A 19,334-nucleotide genomic window follows, 5' to 3' on the forward strand; every position below is an offset into this window, starting at 1 on the left:
TTCTTAATATACTTTTTTGTCTGTTAGAATTTTTATCAATATTTTTCTTTTCGCTTCACATTAAATAGTTATAGGTAAAATTTATTAATTATAATTAAAATGATATAATTTTTTTTCCAAAATTGCAAACAAAATAGATCAAATAGTGTAGTACTAAATCTCAACATTATGTGCTGATATTGGTTTAGGAGTTTAGTTTAACTAGACCGTGGCGTGTAAGGATAACATTAGTTACATGGGGAAGGTAACGATTTATTCTTTATCTTATCGGCTTTTTTAGCCATTCCCATTCCCAATTTAAAAAATACTACTATTTTAAAATTAAATTGAATTCATAAACTAGTCCAATTAACCCCAAGGTTGATGTAATTATGTAAAGTTCTATTTCATTTACATAAATAAGAACAATCTATTTAGTAAAAAAAATTGTATTTAATTCTGATTATGTATAAAATGTTTCCTAAATCATTAACAAACACACATTTCGAACGAAAAAATAACTAAATCAGACTATAAAGGTGAAAAAATAACTATCTTAAATCAATTAACAATTTAGGTAAGGAACTGTAAAAAAAACAATTTATGTGAGTTGATAATTGATTTAAGATAGAGAGTCAATAAGCTATTTTCCAACTTTCATCTACCAAAAAAATCAATTATCGATTTTCAGTTTACAATATAGTTTCAAATTGTGAGTTTAAAAGATGAAAATCAATTCTTTTTATTAAAAATTAAAACCAATCTTCAATTTATAATAATGTAGCTTCAAATTAATATGATTTTAAGTTTTTAAAATTAAATGTTAATTCTAAAATCTAAAGCCTAAACCAACCTATGTCAACGTTAAAGTGGTTTGAATGAAAATGTAATAATGAGATCTTTTTAAGTAAGTGTTAAGTTTGAGGTTTATAGATGAAAAAAATCTGAAAAAGAAATATTACTAAAAATTAGTTAGCTAATTTTTTTTAACTAACTTTAGTTATTGCCAATGTTGATAAAATATCTCACATTTATCAAATAGTAACAAAAAAAAAATCACTCTATGTTTTAATTCAAGCTCTCTTGATGGCAATGACAATGAAGGATAGACAAAGTAATAGTCATAACAATGAACGACAATGATAAAATTGTGGTGAATATTAATTTCGTAATGTTAAAGTAGTAATAATAGTGACAACAATGATAATATTAAAAGCTCTGACTATGATAGTAAAAAAATTATTAATATCAACATTAATTAATCATAATGGGTAAAAACTCCTAGGGTTGACCCAATGATTAAGAATTTGGACATTATACATGAGGTCATAAGTTCTAACCTTAGTATAATCATTGCACAAAAAAAACATCGGAATGAAGATATTGGTTGTGGTAATTAACTAATGGCAACAATAATAACAATCAAAATAGTAGTGGTGATAGTGGCAATTGCGGTAGATCTTTAACAAGAAATGAGGATGTTAAATGATTTTCTTTAAGTTAAACATACAATTTAGTCTATATATGTCTCATAATTTCTCAATTTGATTATTATGCACAAAAACTTATTAAATTGATCCCTATACATGTAAATGTTATTGATTTGATCCTGCTTTGTTAATCCTTTTCCGCATTCTTATTTTAAGTCATATATATGTTAACACATTCTTAATTCGATCCCTACTATAGGTATATAGCACATTTCTAGTTTGTAGGGACCAAATTACAAATGTGAGGAAAGTTAACGGTCACACATGACAACCATGGCCAGACTAGTAACATCTACACATATAAGAACTAAATTAATAAGTTTTATGTATAGGGAGCAAATTAAAAATTCACGAAAAAAAATAAGAGACTAAATTATATGATTAACATTGTCTCTATTATAACTAAAATCTAAACCAAAACTACTTTTTTCAATTTAAAAAAATGAGCTAAAAAAGTTTGGAAATTAAGTTTTGTTTTTCTTTTTTCAAAGATATTCTCCTAATCCATATTGTTCAAGGATTGAAACTAGTCTCTTATTTTAGCTAGTATGAGGAACAAAATAAATGTTTATTTTATATAACTAAAATATATAATAAATAAATACTTTTAAATATGATAAATTGTATTATAATTTGTAATAAATAATTTTTCAACATACAAATTATATTTTAAATTTATGATAAACAATCTATATTGCGACACAATGTTATTTTTAACTATTGATTATTTCTTTTTAAAAAATTAAATTCAATTTAGAGCTAAAAAAATTGAAAATAATAGGTTGAAAGACAAAAGAGGTTAAGAAATTTTTTTTAAAAACAATACTCTCCTTAAAGAATGACTCCTAAAGACACTATCATTTCAAACAGTCTGTGTACCAACAAGATGCAAACTGAATGCAGCCTATAACCCTGTTATGATCCATTCCCATGAAATAATATGCCAAAGTGATGACCTTATCTGAAAATTGAAGATTGATTTTAAGTTCTTAACGCAAGACCTTTGCATCTGTTTGAAAAATATGCCAAAGTGATGACATTTGTAGTCAATACTAACAAGTCTAATTCATAGTTTGCAACTCTAGCACATGGTCAAGGTATACATCTCATTTCGTACAAGAAGCAATTATTCAGGCCTCAACTCTGAAGAACCTTGTGAAACTAAATGCACTGTTAGTCCAATGTTTCACAAATTCATAGCCAGGAAAAAAAGAAACAAAAAGTTGCTATATGTTTTTCAATGGCCAAGGCCATGAAATGCATGCAATGTTAAGCACCCCCGATGAAGAGAATCAGAACTGGAACTGCATCTCAGAAGCATATCCAAGGGCTTCAAGGTGTGCAGCCATGGCCTTGTTCATAGGTGGTGGGCCACATCTCAATATCTGAAAATCCGCAAGAAACACGTCTAATCATTTATCTTCCTTTTATGCAATGATTAGCAAAAGAAAATATCATAATTTTGGAGTAATGGGTTAAATAATGAAACAATTACCTTAATATCTTGTGCTGGAGCAGGGCAATGGGTTTGAATCATCTCCTTTGACACAAATCCTTCACCACCATCCCATACCTCAGGAGGCTAGAGAGATTATGAATTCAAGGGGTGACGACATAAAAAAAATGGTCATAAGTCATATAGCCGTAAAGAATTATAGGTTTAGTAGGGTTATGGAAGAAGAAAAGTAGAGAAACATCATGGTCAAGTTCCACTAATTTTTGCACAAGTCCAATGAAGTTTTGTCCATGCTAACGACTCTAAACTTTCTAGATGAATCTATGAACAAAATATTGAATAACTTGCATTTGTTGAATCTAGCTAGCACTTTGTTATTTGATGACATGACCCCTCAACAAACAAAGCACAAGCAACAAATGTAATAGACAAGAAAATTATAGTTCCACATGCCATGGAAACTAACCTGATTTAACACATAGTATATTTTGAATCGATCTGGATAGTTAGAAGCAAGACCGTCCAGCTCTTCCTGTACATACAAATAAGTGGACTTTCATTATGACAAGTTTCAATATGCAGGGATTGGCCAGTGAGAGGAATTCGTGATACAAACTTACTCAATGATAGCATTGACATAATGAAATGAACCAATGATAACAATTAAGGAAATTAAAAGTAAATATTTCCTCTGCAGGAAAACAGTTCTTCGATTCTTTTACACTATAAAATTCTTAAGAATATATTTCTATACTGTTAGCACTTAGCACTTAGCAATTTTAAGACACTTACAAAAGCCCCTTCTATAAGTGTCATGTTTGTTCCACACTAAGGACAAAAATGTATGGAACATTCGGAATCGGTTTGTTTACTATGAGAAAAGGTTTTTTGATTTCATTTCTTATTTTCACTTTAAATTATAAAAATGTCACCTTGTTTTCATTTTATTCTTTGTTTTCAAAGATTTCTTTCACTTTAAATTATAAAAATGTCACCTTGTTTTCATTTAATTCTTTGTTTTCAAAGATTTACGCAGAGTGACAGCAATAGAAGTTTGTCTTCACTGATTCCTATCCAAATGTCTTAAAAACAAACAAAAGGAAAACAAGATGGCATTTTTGTAACTAAAAAGGTGAAAATAGAAAACATTTTCGCAAACCAAGCATGTTCAAATATTTTTGTTTCAGCAAGATACAGGTTGCTAAAATGGAGGCAAGTATGTAGGAGGCAGACACATAAGCAAACTGCTTTCCAATGGATACATGCATTTACCCCAATTGTTTACATGTCCATTTATGACTCCTAAGAACAACTGCAAACTCAAGCAAACTGACCTGGGTGGGCATTTTGGGACAGCTATCACATACTGTCAAACTCTAGAATTAATTCTAGAGTCACAATAAGATTGTCAATTGTAAAGTTAAATTCACCACAAGGCATTGCAAACAGATCATCGGGTGAGTAAAATGTGGGGTTTGCCATTTAATGAACGAAGCAATGGATTAATCCAAATCAAGAGTCAGGTACAAAAATTCTCAACTTAAGTGAAGAAAGTGAAAAGAGATATGTTAATTACCTTCAAAAGAATGTCCTCATACGTAACATTGGCATAGATAAGATGTACTTTGGTCCTGTCATTAGGGTTTTCTAATATAGCTCTGGCAACCTTCAGCGACAAGAAGCAAACAAATTAGTAACACAGAATTCCATGAAAGAAACTTCCTCTTAATGATGAACAAAAGAACCGCATGTCCTTAATGACATACTTGGAACATTGGGGTGATTCCAGACCCTCCAGCAAGCATCCCAAAAGCCCTAACCTCGCCAGGTTGGTACTTGAAACGTCCCTGGAAGCAATTATGTTAAAGCCCAATTATCTAAATAACAAGTCATTCATTTGGTATCAGACATTGTGAATACAGAAATGCATATAACTGTGAACACCCTTGGCACAAGACTTGTATGTGTACAAGAATAAATCATCAACTTTACAACGAAATATTAAGAAAATGGGAAACCTTGAAAGTTTTGTGTACAAATGTGTAGAAGAAACATTTACCTTAGGTCCTTTCACGGAAAGGTAGTCACCAACACGCATCTCACGGAAATGGTGTGACATCCTTCCTTGTGGGTACATCTAATGTATGCATATTTTAGACCGAAAACCAAATAATCAAGGGAGAAGACAAAAAATAATGCACATAAGTTAGAAAAAACATAAGGGTGAAGTCAATGGATTCTGAATATACCTTAATAACTAGTTCAAAATGTCCAACATCGGAATCCAAAGTAGTAGGAGTATATGGTTTGATAACCTCTTCACCTTGAGCATCTTTACCCCTGTTTGAGAAGTTGTTTATTCACAATGTGACGACAAAACATTAATAAAGAAACTAAAAAATGGAAATAATTCCTGTTATACTTATTAGTTATCACTATAATTGAGCGATCACAATAGCTATTCTCAGCCAGCATGAAGAGAAAAAAATTTGCATATACTAAATTAAACACAAAAAATATGATGAACTGATTACATTGACAAGGAAAATAGACACAAGCAAAAGATCAGGCAATTGAACCTGCAACTTATGTGTTGCCCAATTGGAAGACCCAAAACAGATGTAGGTGTTGGGAGTGCAAATGTGAACTTTGCAACATTATGGCTCAGCTGTGCACGCTTAACAAGTTTGAATGCCTTAAAGTTCTCTGGGTCCAAGCAACCTATAAGCACACAGAAGAAATGACGGAAAACTTTAAGTATATACAACAACCAAATTTAACATGAAATGAACACCAAAGGTGGTGTGCATTGAGTTTTACATTATCTCGTTCTGACATCAAGCTTCACCATACCTTATTTCATAATAAAATATGTAATTAAGGTCTTTCACTCTCTAGTGTAAACAAGATTCCATGTAATGTGAAAATCTATTGTCAAAAGCTAATGCACTTTGTGAAAAGGAAAAAGACAATGTTTTTAGTATTACCACAGGAAGTAGCTCATAAATGAGCCAGAAAATACCACTGCCAACTCAATAACACATAGCATGGTCACACATTAACAGTAATTAGTGATGGACTCCTGAGTCCTGACCTGCAATTCTTCTGAACAACCCCTATGACACTCAAAGGAAACACAAAATCCGACCAAACAGAAACTCTAGATGTGGAACAGAAATATAGAATCAAGAGAAGAGCAACCAGCAAGTAATAAACATAAACAACTGGGCAGAGCAAGGTTGTTTAATAACAAGTAAGAAACTGAAAAGTTACCAGATGATTCCAAAATGTTAATATCTCATGTGGGATAGCATTTCAATCAAATAATAGATTAAAAACCCAACACTCATCAAACATACTTTTGACATAAAAATTCAGCCTGAATAAGTGACCAACAGGAGGCAAAGTCCCACAAAATTGCATGGATGAGATACTGATCAATCAGAAACACAAACAGCCAACACTCAAAGAGTAGGGAAAAATATTCAACAACAAAGTGCATGAACAGAAACTAAGCCCAGGAATAGTTCATATCACATATCAGATCCATTCCAATGAAAATGAAACAGAACTATCTACACAAATAAAATGAGCACTCTCCATGCAGTAATACACAAAGTGAACCAGTGCTGGTAGGCACACTATTGAACTTTCTTAACACATAAAGGCTGCCCTTCATGTCATTAGCAATGTCAAATTTTATGAACGAAACTGAGATTAAAAAAAAAACATCTTTTGAAAAAATAAAACAACCTCGTTTACATCGAATTCTCATAAAAATAAAAAAAAAAGAAACATGTGGGATCTTCTCTTACATGTAGAACTAAGAAAAAGAAGACCCTTATGCATAAATCAAAGTAAAAGCATAGAATTTCAAATGGGTATAACATAAAGTTGAAAAAGGTGAAACCTTTGGTCTTCTTGGATGAATAGAGATATACTGCACCAAGCCCAATGGCTACAACGGCCACGGCCACACCCACAAGTATCTGATTTTCTTGTGCTTGCAAGAAATCCATGATTTGAGTGAAAAGAAAAATGAGTGTGTGAAGGGAAAAGTAAGGAACTTGTAAATTAAATAAGAAAGGAACTGGGGAATTAAAAAAGGAAAAAATGTAAGAGAAAGGGTATTGCCGTATTGGTAGGTAAAGATAGTTAAGTGGTGGACTTTGGTTCTGAAGGAATGAATGGTTGTGACTGCTGAGGGATCTGGTGCAACAACTACCAGCCCCTCTCTCTCTTACTTAGGCACAGAAATCTGGTACTAAATCAACTTCATGTTTTTTTTTCAATAAAAATCAATTTCATGTTTTTGTTTCCCAGTTCAAAAGGTACGTGCCTCCAAATTTGTTTGCATTAAAGGTTAATCTTATTATTGAATAAAAAAAACTAATTTTACTCTAGTATGTATGTGACACGTTTTTAATCTAAAAAAATTTTACATAATATAAAATTAAATATAAGTTTCTTATTAAATAAATCATTCTCATTTCTATAAATACATTTTTCTTATATCATGATATCAATCATTTGGATTATTTTAATAAATTTTCATGTACCAAGAAGATCTAATTTAATTAATTGAATAAAATACATAAATATTATAAATTTTCTGTTATTGTTTACAATTTATAACAATTTATATAACATTTGTAGAATTTAATTTGATTTACATATAGAGAAATAATTTTTCTTTATATTATTATTTAATTATAGGTTTTTGTGTATATTAAATCAATGATTTTTATAATAATTATTTTAAAAATGTGTTTAAAATAATCTTAAATTGGTTAATAATGAATAAATCATTTAAAATTAAATTATATTTCTTATTATCTCACTTATTTTATGTTATATTTTTCTCTATTTTTTTATCTTATTTATAAAAATTATATTAAAAAAATTTCTTTTCAATATATTTTTTCTTGTTAGTCAATTTCCTTTCCGTTTTTTATTTTCCTGTTTTCCATGTTTGACCTTTGAATTCAATTTTTTTTTATGAAGAAACCTTTGAATTCAATTGGTACTAGTATTTTTTAAATGTTGGCGTATAGCATTCATTTATTGGAAAACGAGTGAAGTGATAACTAGGAAATTAGTATATTAGTAATGAAATTATATGTATATGTTAACCAAACAATTGATGGGATACAAGAGATAAATGTATTAATATAAGATTGAATTGTTTGAGTATCATTCAAGTTAAATCACTGAAAAATAATTTTTGATAAATATTACAAAAGTAGTTAATATAAAAAGTATTATTATTTAAAATAGAGTTTAATTTTTTTAAAAAAATATATGAAATTTTAAATTGATCTTTATATATATATATATATATATATATATATATATATATATATATATATATATATATATATATATATATATATATTAATTAAAAATTATTTAAAATATAATTTTTTAAAATAATTATTATAAAATTAATAATTTACCATATCATATTACCAGTATATTTTAAATTTTTAAAAAAATATTAAAATAATATTTATAAAATATATACTGTTCGCGTCAATATTTTAAATTAAATAGGACTGGATTGACAACTTTACAAAGTACAAACTCGTGCAATGCAAATGGCAATTTTGAAGGAATGACATGAGGAAGGTGATGGCTCAAACCATTTTTATTGGAAGAATTTATTTTAGATTTTTGGATCAACGTTTGTAAATTTCATGATATCATGTAGGATATAATTTTTTTTTTTGTCATTTTTGCTTTAACAGGATAATACAATTTGAGTTCTTAAATTTTAATTGTATAGAACAAAAACCAAAACCTTTATTTTTCTTTCAAATGGCATTAAAAAATAATATTATTTTTATAAAAGTAAAATTCTTAAGAGAAACCCAACTTCTAACGCATGGAGAACTCTCAATAAAAAAAATAGTAGTAGATGAATAGGATTCTTGAGTTCAAGAACTCCTATTAAAAATACTCTCATAATCAAAGTGGATTTTTGAGCATTTTAATTTTTTGTGGATCATATCATCGAGGAGAAAAATAAAGAAAATAAAAAATTTTAAATAACTGTAGTAAAATTTAATTTTAACATTTATCTTTTTTTCATTGAACATTATTTTCATTTTTAGTAATTTGGATCAATTATTAAGGTTATATTTGACAAAATTAGTTAAAAAGTTAGTTAAAAATTAATAACTTAAAGTTAAAAAACTAACTTATTAAATTATAAGTACTTGGTGAATTAATTAAAAAGTATAGAATGACTTAAAAATAATATAATCATGATTTATATAAAAAAAGGTAAGCAAAAAATTTAAATGAAAAAAAATTAAATTATATTTTTGAAAGTATTATAGACTAGTTTTACAATAAATTATCAAATTACTATTATTATTAAAATAATTAATTTATATTAGAGTTTAATGAATATACATTATCAACTAATTAAAATTTTAATTTAATATAACTTTTAAGATAATTATAATAAAATTTAATAAATTTATTATATATGATAATGGTTTTTTAAAATGTATATTAGATGGTTTGCTATTGAGTAAATTTTCCATACTATTAATGCATATATTTTTTTCTCTTAATATTAAATGTCATATATTTAATATTTTCTTACTCATTTTAAATTAGGTCTTACAAAGTACTACAAACTATTATTAAAGCACGCACGCTGTTCTCGTTGGAGGCTTTCCGGTTAGCGATGCACGTGGTTTTGCTTTTAACCCGCTATCCACACAAAGCCACCAACCACAATCTCTAAGGATTGGCCCATTAAAAATAGGAATAGATATATTTTTCGTTTTTACAATTTAATATTATTTTTTGTCTTTGGAAAAAAAAAAATTAGTTCCTCTAAATTTTATTTTGAATCGGTAAATATTATTTAACACAAAACTTTTGTCTCTCTCTCTTTTTTTTTATTACTTAACCAACTTTATACTTTATCCTTAATTATAAGACTCTTTCAATTAACTCATATTCCTTAAGAAAATTAGTTATTGTATTAAATTTATCAATTATTTATATTATCATTTTAAAATTATTCTTTTATTATCTCTTTATCCACCTACTTGTTTCTCATTAATATTTGAAGAAGGAATTATTAACTAAGGGTATATAAGAAAAACATAATTAATACATTTAAAAATTATAAAAAAAAGTCTTATAAAAATTAACAAATAATTTTTTGAAAAAAAAACATCTTATAATTATGAACTGAAGGAGTAATTCCTTTAGTCTCACAATTTATATTTATTTTGTTTTTAGTCTTTAACATTAATTTTCATTACTAAAATATTGATGTGGCAAATGGAATGATATCATTATCATATCACATCATTACTTCATGACTTCATCCAGTCACATTAATAAAAAAAATTTCACATCATCATTAATTTATAGGATCTACAATCAAAACAAATATAATATATGGGGCTAAAAAAAGACATATATCCAAGAATAATAAAAATATATAAATCTAAATGCAATATTAAAATAAAGTTTCTAATTAAATTTAAAATTGATATATTTAATAATGTGATACACTTAACACTATCAAACTTTTATAAATCCCTATTGTGAAAAATCACTTATCACTTTTGTTATTGTCTCTACCATCATTACTAAATTATCTTTGTGACCACTATCATTGTTACATTGTTGTGATCACTACCATAATAAACATCACTATCACTATTATTGTCACTTCCGCCACAACAATTATATTGTCATTGTCACCACCGATAGAACCACTATTTTAATTGTTGTTGTCACTATCGTTGTCTTCACTGACATTATCACTACCACCACAATTGCTTGAAGGGGGTGAAGGTTGTAAGAAAGACCCTGAAGGATAGAGCTTGAAGAAACACAAAAGAGAAAAAAAGGATAAGAAAAAGAGTTTGAAGGTAGAGACGGTGTGAAGATTAAGATGTAAATAAATTAATTTTAAAGTGTTTATTTCATTTTAAGATATAATTCTTAAATATTTTTTTGTTTTTGCAAATGTCATTTTTTGTTTTAGTCCCTATAAATTATTTTATTTTTTTTGCTTTTGTAAGTTGATGATGATGTGAGACCACATGTTGACGTGACATAATGACATCATTAAGTACTGACTTGATATGATGATATCATTAATCTTTTTGTTACATTAACATCTTTGTAATGGAGATCAATGATAAGAATAAAAAGTAAAATAAACATAATTTGTCGAGACTAAAACAATTCTTTTTTGCAATAATGGAAAACAAAAAACAATAAACTACGTAAAAGAAAAATATATTTATGCCTTGAGAATAACTATTTTGGTATATTTAAACAACATGAATATCTTACATATGGTTGTTTTCTTTTTCTCTACAATGAGGAGGTATGTGGGGGCTTCTGTTTTGACACCTAATTTTTTTTTTTACTTAGTCGACGTATTTTAGGATAAAGTGATACTTAAACATTGATTAAGAGATCTAAGTATTGAACTATTAGTATTTCAACAACTTTTAGTATTTAACCTTTGTTTATATTATCTATTATCTATATATAGAAATCAACCAAGAAAATGATACCAATCAATAAAAAAAGACTTAAATATGTTTAAGGTCTTTGATAAATGATCGAATTTTAAGTTGAGTCCCTAATAATTTTTTATCTTGAGTCATTGATGTATTAAATTTTTTGTTTTGAGTCACTATTATTAGTTATATGATTACGTGACACCATCACAACTGTTGGTGATGTTTGAAAAATTAGTTTGTAAGGTGACACGTCATTACTTAACTCATGTCAATGATTCAAAACAAAAGTTTTGATATATTGGGGAATCAAAAAAATGTTAGAGACCTAGAATAAAATTCAATCGTTTACCAAGAACATTCAACATATTTAAGCCTTAAAAATCTATATATACATATAAAATTGATTAGACAATAATACTAAATGTTATGTTTATCAAATGCAATATGTAATTAGCTAAAATAATAGTATTAAACAGTATATTTATCAAACAACATGCATTTCTTAACATATTATATACTTTTAAATGTATATATAATTCTTTTCCTAATAATTAAATTAACTACACTACACCAATAAATGTAAAAAAAAATTATATTATCATTCAATTACAAATATCATATATAATAAGTTTTTTCACTTTCTAATAACTAACTTAAAACTCACACTTCATTAACATTTTGTTTTTTTAGTATAGAGAATACTAACTTAAATTGAATTGCATAAAAATTTAGCACATTAAAGTTATGTACAACAAAACTAGTTAAAAAATTAACTGAAATTGAAATGTTAATTAATAACTAAAATTTATTAAGTTAACTAATTAAATCATATTTTTTTAGTAATTGAAAAATTTATTTGATTCTTTAGTAAAACAAAACCTTTTAGTAGCTTCTCACTCTTTACGAAGAGTTACATCAAGTAAAAATATTATTAGCTTCTAATTTTTTTTTATATTTTATTCCATTTTATCTTTAAAATATTTATTAAATATTTAAAGTACCCTTCTTAAATTAAATAAAATTTTGTTATCTATTTATTTATTTTCATTCATTCACATGTGTGAAGTGTTACTATTCTTGCTCATGACACTTTCTCTTATTTTCACTCTTTTTTATTTTATTTTAAACTTGATTATAAATATTTTAGGATATAATATCATACTAATAGTAGAATACATAATATGAAGAAAAAAAATATAACATTGAAAACTATAAATGTAAGGGAAATAATTTGTCTAAATTAAAGAAAAAATTACAATATTTTAAAATTAATTAAAATTCAATTACTTTAATAAATAGTTTTATTAAACACTTATAATTTAATTTACTATCATAACAACTTTTAACTAGCTTTTAAGCTAATTTTGTTAAAAATAGTCTAAGTTAAATTTTATATTAAAGTTAGAGGACAAAAATGTCAGTTTTTTGCAAAAAAAAATTAATTAAATGTATTAATACAATAAATATAACTCAGTATATATTTCTTAATTTCTATGTCTAGTTATTATTTTTAAAAAATATAATGGTTTATTTCAAATTTAATTATGTACTTAAATTATTCTTATTCTAATTTAATTAATGCTGTATTATTTTTAAAGCATACTTAAGTTTAATAAAATTCAAATGCATATTGTATGGAACATATCTTTCATGTATATGTTTTAACACTTAATTTCAAATTTTGACAAGTGCATTGAAAGAGTTGCTGATCTAGTTGTGTGCTTGATATATTCTCTACAGGTGTTGGGCACTGATAGAGCACATACAGTTAAATTAGGTAGAGTTCCGTAAAGAGGAAAAGAAAAGGAAATAAATAGAATTGAGATAAAAGTTTAAAATTAAAATAAAATGTAAAAATGTGAAATCTACACCCAAATTTAAAAATTTTCACCTATTTCTCTTCTCCTTTCCCCTCATCCGAACATGCTCTAATTAGGCAACAGTCTCAGTAAAAAAGATCTTGTTGAATCATCTGTCAGAAATGTATTTGGTGAACTTTTCAAGCTGGGATAGTGCAAAGTCAAATGGATGGCCAATTTAATTGAACAGACAAAGCCTCCTGGACAAAAAATTGAAATGAAGAGGGGTGATTGGATTTGCCCATACTTTTAATTTTGACTATAAGCCCCTATGAATTATCAACAATGATACTTTGTGTAATTCTGGAACACCAAGGTTAGAGTGTGGAGCTATTGTTTTAGTTAATTTTTGTTTCCTCTAGTCTTGTACAACATTCTGATTAATCTGCATACTCTTTAATATTGAGCAGGAATAATTTCATGAATTTTGCAAGAAAAATATCAAATGTCATGAGTGTAAACATTTTGGCATTGGTAGGCTATGCTGGATTTTATTATTTTATTTCTGATAGAGGATTAAGGAGGGCACTTCAAACTTTTCTCAAACAACAGCTACTATATAATAATACCATTTCTTCATCCCATTAATTCTAAGCTTATCTCTAATTAATGCAAAGGACTGCAATTTCATATCTGACCAGTTACCCCAAAAAGAAATTGCCATGTTTCACCACTAAAATTCACATCATGTCAACAGCAAGATTCCCATATATGCTCCAAACTACATGCAAATTCCTTCTTTCTGCCAAATAGTACAGTGCCATGGTTTGCATTTGGAATGATGCTGATTTCAGCATTAGGAGCCTTCAAGTTTAACTTACTACAACACTCCATTGGGACAGCCTTGTCTTTATCACCTTGAATCACATTTATTCTGACTCCAGCTTTGGTCAAAATCATTAGATAACTATCCACAAATTTTTCTCCTCCACATATCACATTATGCATGGTACTCCAAGCTGAATGATGAGTGTGCCTGGTTAAGTCTATGGTCAAGAAATGAAGATGCCTGAGAAAGATAAAGAAAGGCAAGCATGAATGTCAATATCATCTTTACGTATACTAAGCAATATACTCCCTCATTTCGTAATTATAAAGATCTCTCAGTTAATTTAATTAATTTAAGTTTCTTAAGAAAAATATTAATTTAATTAATCGTATTAAATATATTAACTATTTATACTAATATTTTAAAATCATCATTTTCTTATCTTTCTATCAACTTAATTATTTCTCATTAGTTTTTTTAGAGAGAATAATTAAACAGAGTACTTAAGAGAAAAAATAATTAATACATCTAAAAATTAAAAAAATGATTTCACAAACAAATTTCTAAAAAAAAAAGTCTTAATTATTAAGAGTGTTTAACCGAAAAAAATAATTAATAAGTTTTGTATCTTTGCATTATAGTCATTTGATAAATGTTTATTACCTCTTGCGAGCAATGAATTTTAGGATGCTCTCCCATATCCTGTGATTTCTGCAATAGACAAGGCAAACAGTGGGACCCAAGTGCTCATACCATGACATATATGAATAACCAAATGACAATGGGGACCAAAATTTCTTCCCAGCAAGCATTGATAGTGCATTTAGACAAGCATCATTTCCCTCACAAGAAGTGTATGGCTGCCACCAAAACCATTTGGAGAAAGGAAAAATTCAAGAGACATTACTACACAAATATTGAAAAACTAGTATCTTGCTAACTAATGTCACATAGTGGGCTAAGGAATTAACAAAAAAAAAAAAGTTTTTATAAGAAATCATGTAGGAGTGCCTTAAAAATACTCGGATCATTTAGTGTTGTTCTGCATTTCCAACAAAGATATATCTTTGCTGGTGAGGCATCACAACCGCAAAGGATCCAACTTCGCATTAAAAAGTATAGTAAGAGTGGATTACTATATATTTTTTTAATTTCTTAAAGTACATGTTAGTATTTTATTTTTTGTGTATAGTGATTTAAATTTCCAAGGTTAACTGGCATCAAATATCTAGCACAAAAATTGTTAATTTGGTTCTGAGCAGTTCAATTCTCAAACCTCATATAAAGCAAAGTATTCAGTTTGGTCTAAAGTGTACTTACCGGAGCAGTAAGGGTGATTGATTTTACACACTTGGGGTACTTTGCAGCCAAGGTCAATGCAATTAGGCAACCCATGGAGTGTGCAACCAAATGAAAACTACTTAACCCCAACGGTTGAATCCCAGCAGGTCAATGGCAATCAATCTGTACTTTTGATTCACTTTTCCAGAAAAATATGGGAACACTGTCCTTGTCCAAAATGAGGAAGAGCTGAGAAATCCATGCAAGAATATGACATTCTCAGGAGGGTTTTCCCTGAAATTCTCATAAGTGGCTGTCAAAAACCAATCAACAACCAAAATCAGTCACATAGAAAAAACATAGAACCATGAAAAGGATCATCAAGTAATGGTAGGACAAAACTTTGACACTGTCTTGTAGGTATTTTTGGTAGTTCTCTGATTAAAATTGGAATTTCATATCAGAAATCGGGTTGACATTTAATGAAAACTTTAAGGTCCCTTTGGTGTGGCTTTTAGTTCTAGGTTTCCAAGATTTTGAAAACTAACAATCAATTTTTAGTTTTAGTTTTAAATATTTTACAAACAAGTTATTAAAATTTAGTTGTAGTTTTTTCTCTAATTTTTAGTTCTAAATAAATTCATTTTGAAAGTTTTTAATTAAGGATATGTTTTTGTGGTGATAACACACAATGACAGTGTCAATCTCAATGATGTCTATGGTGGTGATTTTAGTGGTTACGGTTGGTGAAGATAGTAATGATGATAATAATGATAGCAAAATAATAATAATGGTGATAATAGTGTTAATGACTGTTGTAGTGTCAATAATAGTGATAATGACAACAAGTCAATGTCAATGATGATGGTGACAGAGCAATGCTAGCGATGATGGTGTTATTGCCCGTGTTAGTGATAGTGTCATTGGAAATGGTAATTGTCAAATGTAGGAAAAAAGTGTTTTTTTAAAACTAAAATTCAAATTTATAATTTTTTTTTGAAAATGAATGTAAGAATATTTTTAAATTGAGTTAAAAATTATCTTAGTTCTATTTTTGTCAAATGCCCTTTATTTTTTTTGAAAATAAGAAAAAATAAACTCTTACTTAAACACATTATTGAGGTGAAACTCCAATTTAGGAGAAAACTACTGAAAGAACATATAGAATAGTATCTAGTTTTGATATAATAGTAACCAAACTAGTAGAGCTACCCTACCTAACAAAGGCTCCTTCTCAACAAAATGAAGCTTATTATAGTCACTTCCATCATTGACCCATGAAAGGCAAGATTCACAGCCCCAATCAGACCAACGGTTCACTGACCCTGCACCACCAGCTCCTCTACCATGTTTTCTTTTGGAATCTTCCCTTTTTCTCCCAAAATGAAGGAACCCCATTTCTCTAAAAGTGTTTTTCCTCATACAAGCTATCTGATTGACCATCATCATCTGTCACATTCATCCTCCTCTTCTGCCTTTCCCGGTAAGAACAACAACAAGGGGAAGCCTCATCCCCTTCAATGCGTCCATCAAGCAGGAATCTATAGATAATGCACAAAACAGCATCAAGAAAATCAAGCAAAAGGAAAACAACACAACATAGAATTGAGATGAGTGCTTGAACACAATAGGTCAGCCATTTTGGTGAGGAAACTGCTATAGACATAGACATGGATATAGAGAAACCAAAAGAGATGGAGTTATATGCTTAAAGACATGTTACTATTGTACTACTTAAAAGACACCGATCTTATGTAAAACAAAATGCATGCCTTGTTCACATTTACTCTTTCTATTAATTTTAGAGTATGCAATTTGCAAAGTCTAATTGACTTTCACTCAAAATTATTAAGTATATATGACTTTCACTCACAATTATTTATTTAGAATAGTCAATTTTCGGCAACCTAAAAAAATAGTCAATTTTCTCTTCTCTCATTGTACCTTTACTCTCTACCCTGATTCTATATATTAATTTTAATTTAATTTTTCTTCTTTTTTTATTCAATATTATTTGTTTATTCTTACTTATCAAACAACTTTAGTTAAAATATTTCTCTTTTATTCTTTTTCATTTTCATTCTTTTTCTCAATTATTTCTCTTGTATTCTTTTTTTTATTACCTTTTTCATTATGTTTCTTTCTCGTACCACATACAATGCAGCATCTCAATACGTTTGCCAATTTCTAGAAAGTATGAAATGGTGATTTAAGATTTGGCCACGCAAGGGGATAATTGAGCAGCCACATTCATGGCTACCAATGGGAAATATAGTCAACCCACTGTAGCTGTGTTGCATTTGTTTTTCATTGTACTAGTAATCCTCATAATTAATTGGTGTGCCAAAAGTCAGTTATTTAGTAGGGTTGAAAAGAAGGCAATGTTAAACGTTATTAGAATATTGATTAAAAAATTAAAATTATAAAAAAAATTATTGAAATATGTAAAATTATATTACTCGTAACTTTTTGTTTTGTTTTTCTGAAATCTTCATATTAAATATTTTCTTATTTTAACTTTTTACCTAATGTCTTATGAATACTAACACCAATTGGGTTAGGTCTAATCCCTATAAAGCGAAGTACTGCGGTTAAATATTTGCTAAGAGATAAATTATTCATATTTAGTGTTTTATTGTATTTTAAATAGGAATATTTCATAAGAAAGAGAATACATATATAAAAAAAATATCAACAACAAATTAATTTTGAAGCTGAACTCTTATATTCACGGTATTATTATCAACTCACACAGAAAAACAAGACATGTTTAGTATGAAGATTTATTCTCTTAATTAAATATTTTACTCCATTGATTTCAGTTTGGTGGTGGATGGTGTTAGAGCATTTAAAGTTGACGAAGTTACTTTCCAGCTAACAGCAAGACTAAAACATTAAAAAAAACAAAAAAAAAACTCATACAGGATTATAGAGTTTCTAAACATAAGAACTAAAACGTAAATGATTAATTAAATCATTGAAGCCACCACCTCATCATGCCAATCATGCACACGGGTAAATCCCACATGGCCACGTTAGCAAAAAAGTGCGTACAAGTATAGGAAGAATTAAATGATTAATTAAATCTTATAGTTATTATATTTATTTATGGGTTTTCAGTTATCGCAAGTTTCTTGTTCAATTCAAATATAATAGGTTAGATAGACTTGCAGGCTTCGATTGGATTTGTATTTGGTGCTTGTACATAATGAGTTACTTAGAGGTTACACATGAAAAAATATCTGTTGAAATTGTTAACTGAATCTTAATATTTTAGGATATGTTTGGTTCAAAAGATAAAAATAAAAAAATGAATTAAAGTAAAGTATAAAAGATGTAAAATTCATCTTATTTTTTCTTTATTTCTCTCATTTCTCCCCCTCCCAAATACAAGTTTAGGAAATTATCCTTACCTCCCAACCAAAGGATAATCAGGGTTTAAAAAAAAAAAAAAAAAAGTTACACATTTTGATTGGATGAGTGAGTTACTTGAAAATAGTGAATTTCACTCCATGGATGTAACTCACTTAGTAACATAATGTAAGTTAGTGAAAGATGATTTGAATTGGATCTTTATAAAATACTTTTGAAGAGGAATAATAAAATTTAAGTATAATTAAATTTCAATTGAAAATTAGTCTCATAATTGATTCTTCCGATGAGAATATCTTAACATATTATTAAAAAACTTAAGATCTAAAAAAAAAGATAGTAATTTCTGTAATCATCTCACGAGTTCGAATGAACATCCACCTACAAGAATTTTGATAGTTATATGCTCATGAAGAGAATGGAACACACCTTGTAAGAGAGGTCTAGTGATGTTAAATATGGATTTGGAAGTAGAGTGAGTGGGGTTTCCTCCTTAGAAACACGTCTTTTACACTCAAAAAGGGATAAGTCTCTGAAATGATACAGAGAGTGATATAGAGAGCTAAGGAATTTTTGGATTGAAACTAGTATCAACCTCTACAATTGTAGAGGGATTTG

At 28.0% G+C, this 19,334-nt stretch overlaps 1 protein-coding gene and 1 pseudogene across 1 annotated transcript; both read right to left on the reverse strand.

Annotated features, from left to right (window-relative positions):
• Positions 1 to 2,558: 2,558 nt before the first annotated feature.
• On the reverse strand, positions 2,559 to 7,250 carry LOC100805390 (NADH--cytochrome b5 reductase 1). Its single transcript, XM_003520881.3, has 9 exons — positions 6,836 to 7,250; positions 5,505 to 5,646; positions 5,175 to 5,265; positions 4,985 to 5,062; positions 4,692 to 4,772; positions 4,502 to 4,591; positions 3,392 to 3,457; positions 2,965 to 3,051; positions 2,559 to 2,854 (listed from the first exon to the last, which is right to left on the reverse strand). The coding sequence occupies exons 1-9, from the start codon at positions 6,942 to 6,944 to the stop codon at positions 2,762 to 2,764; spliced, it is 837 nt and encodes a 278-aa protein (XP_003520929.1). The 5' UTR covers positions 6,945 to 7,250; the 3' UTR covers positions 2,559 to 2,761.
• A 6,534-nt stretch (positions 7,251 to 13,784) lies between these two features.
• On the reverse strand, positions 13,785 to 17,643 carry LOC100820174 (probable lysophospholipase BODYGUARD 4; annotated as a pseudogene).
• Positions 17,644 to 19,334: the final 1,691 nt, after the last annotated feature.

This window comes from Glycine max, chromosome 3 (assembly GCF_000004515.6).
Source record: "Glycine max cultivar Williams 82 chromosome 3, Glycine_max_v4.0, whole genome shotgun sequence".
Lineage (NCBI taxonomy): Eukaryota > Viridiplantae > Streptophyta > Magnoliopsida > Fabales > Fabaceae > Glycine > Glycine max.

Coding starts and splice junctions, on each gene's coding strand:
- LOC100805390 (XM_003520881.3), bottom strand. CDS start 6,944: ATGGATTTCTTGCAAGCACAAGAAAATCAGATACTTGTGGGTGTGGCC. Junction 5,063..5,174: donor ATTTTGAACTAGTTATTAAG/GTATATTCAGAA, acceptor TGCATACATTAG/ATGTACCCACAAGGAAGGAT. Junction 3,052..3,391: donor TATACTATGTGTTAAATCAG/GTTAGTTTCCAT, acceptor TAATCTCTCTAG/CCTCCTGAGGTATGGGATGG.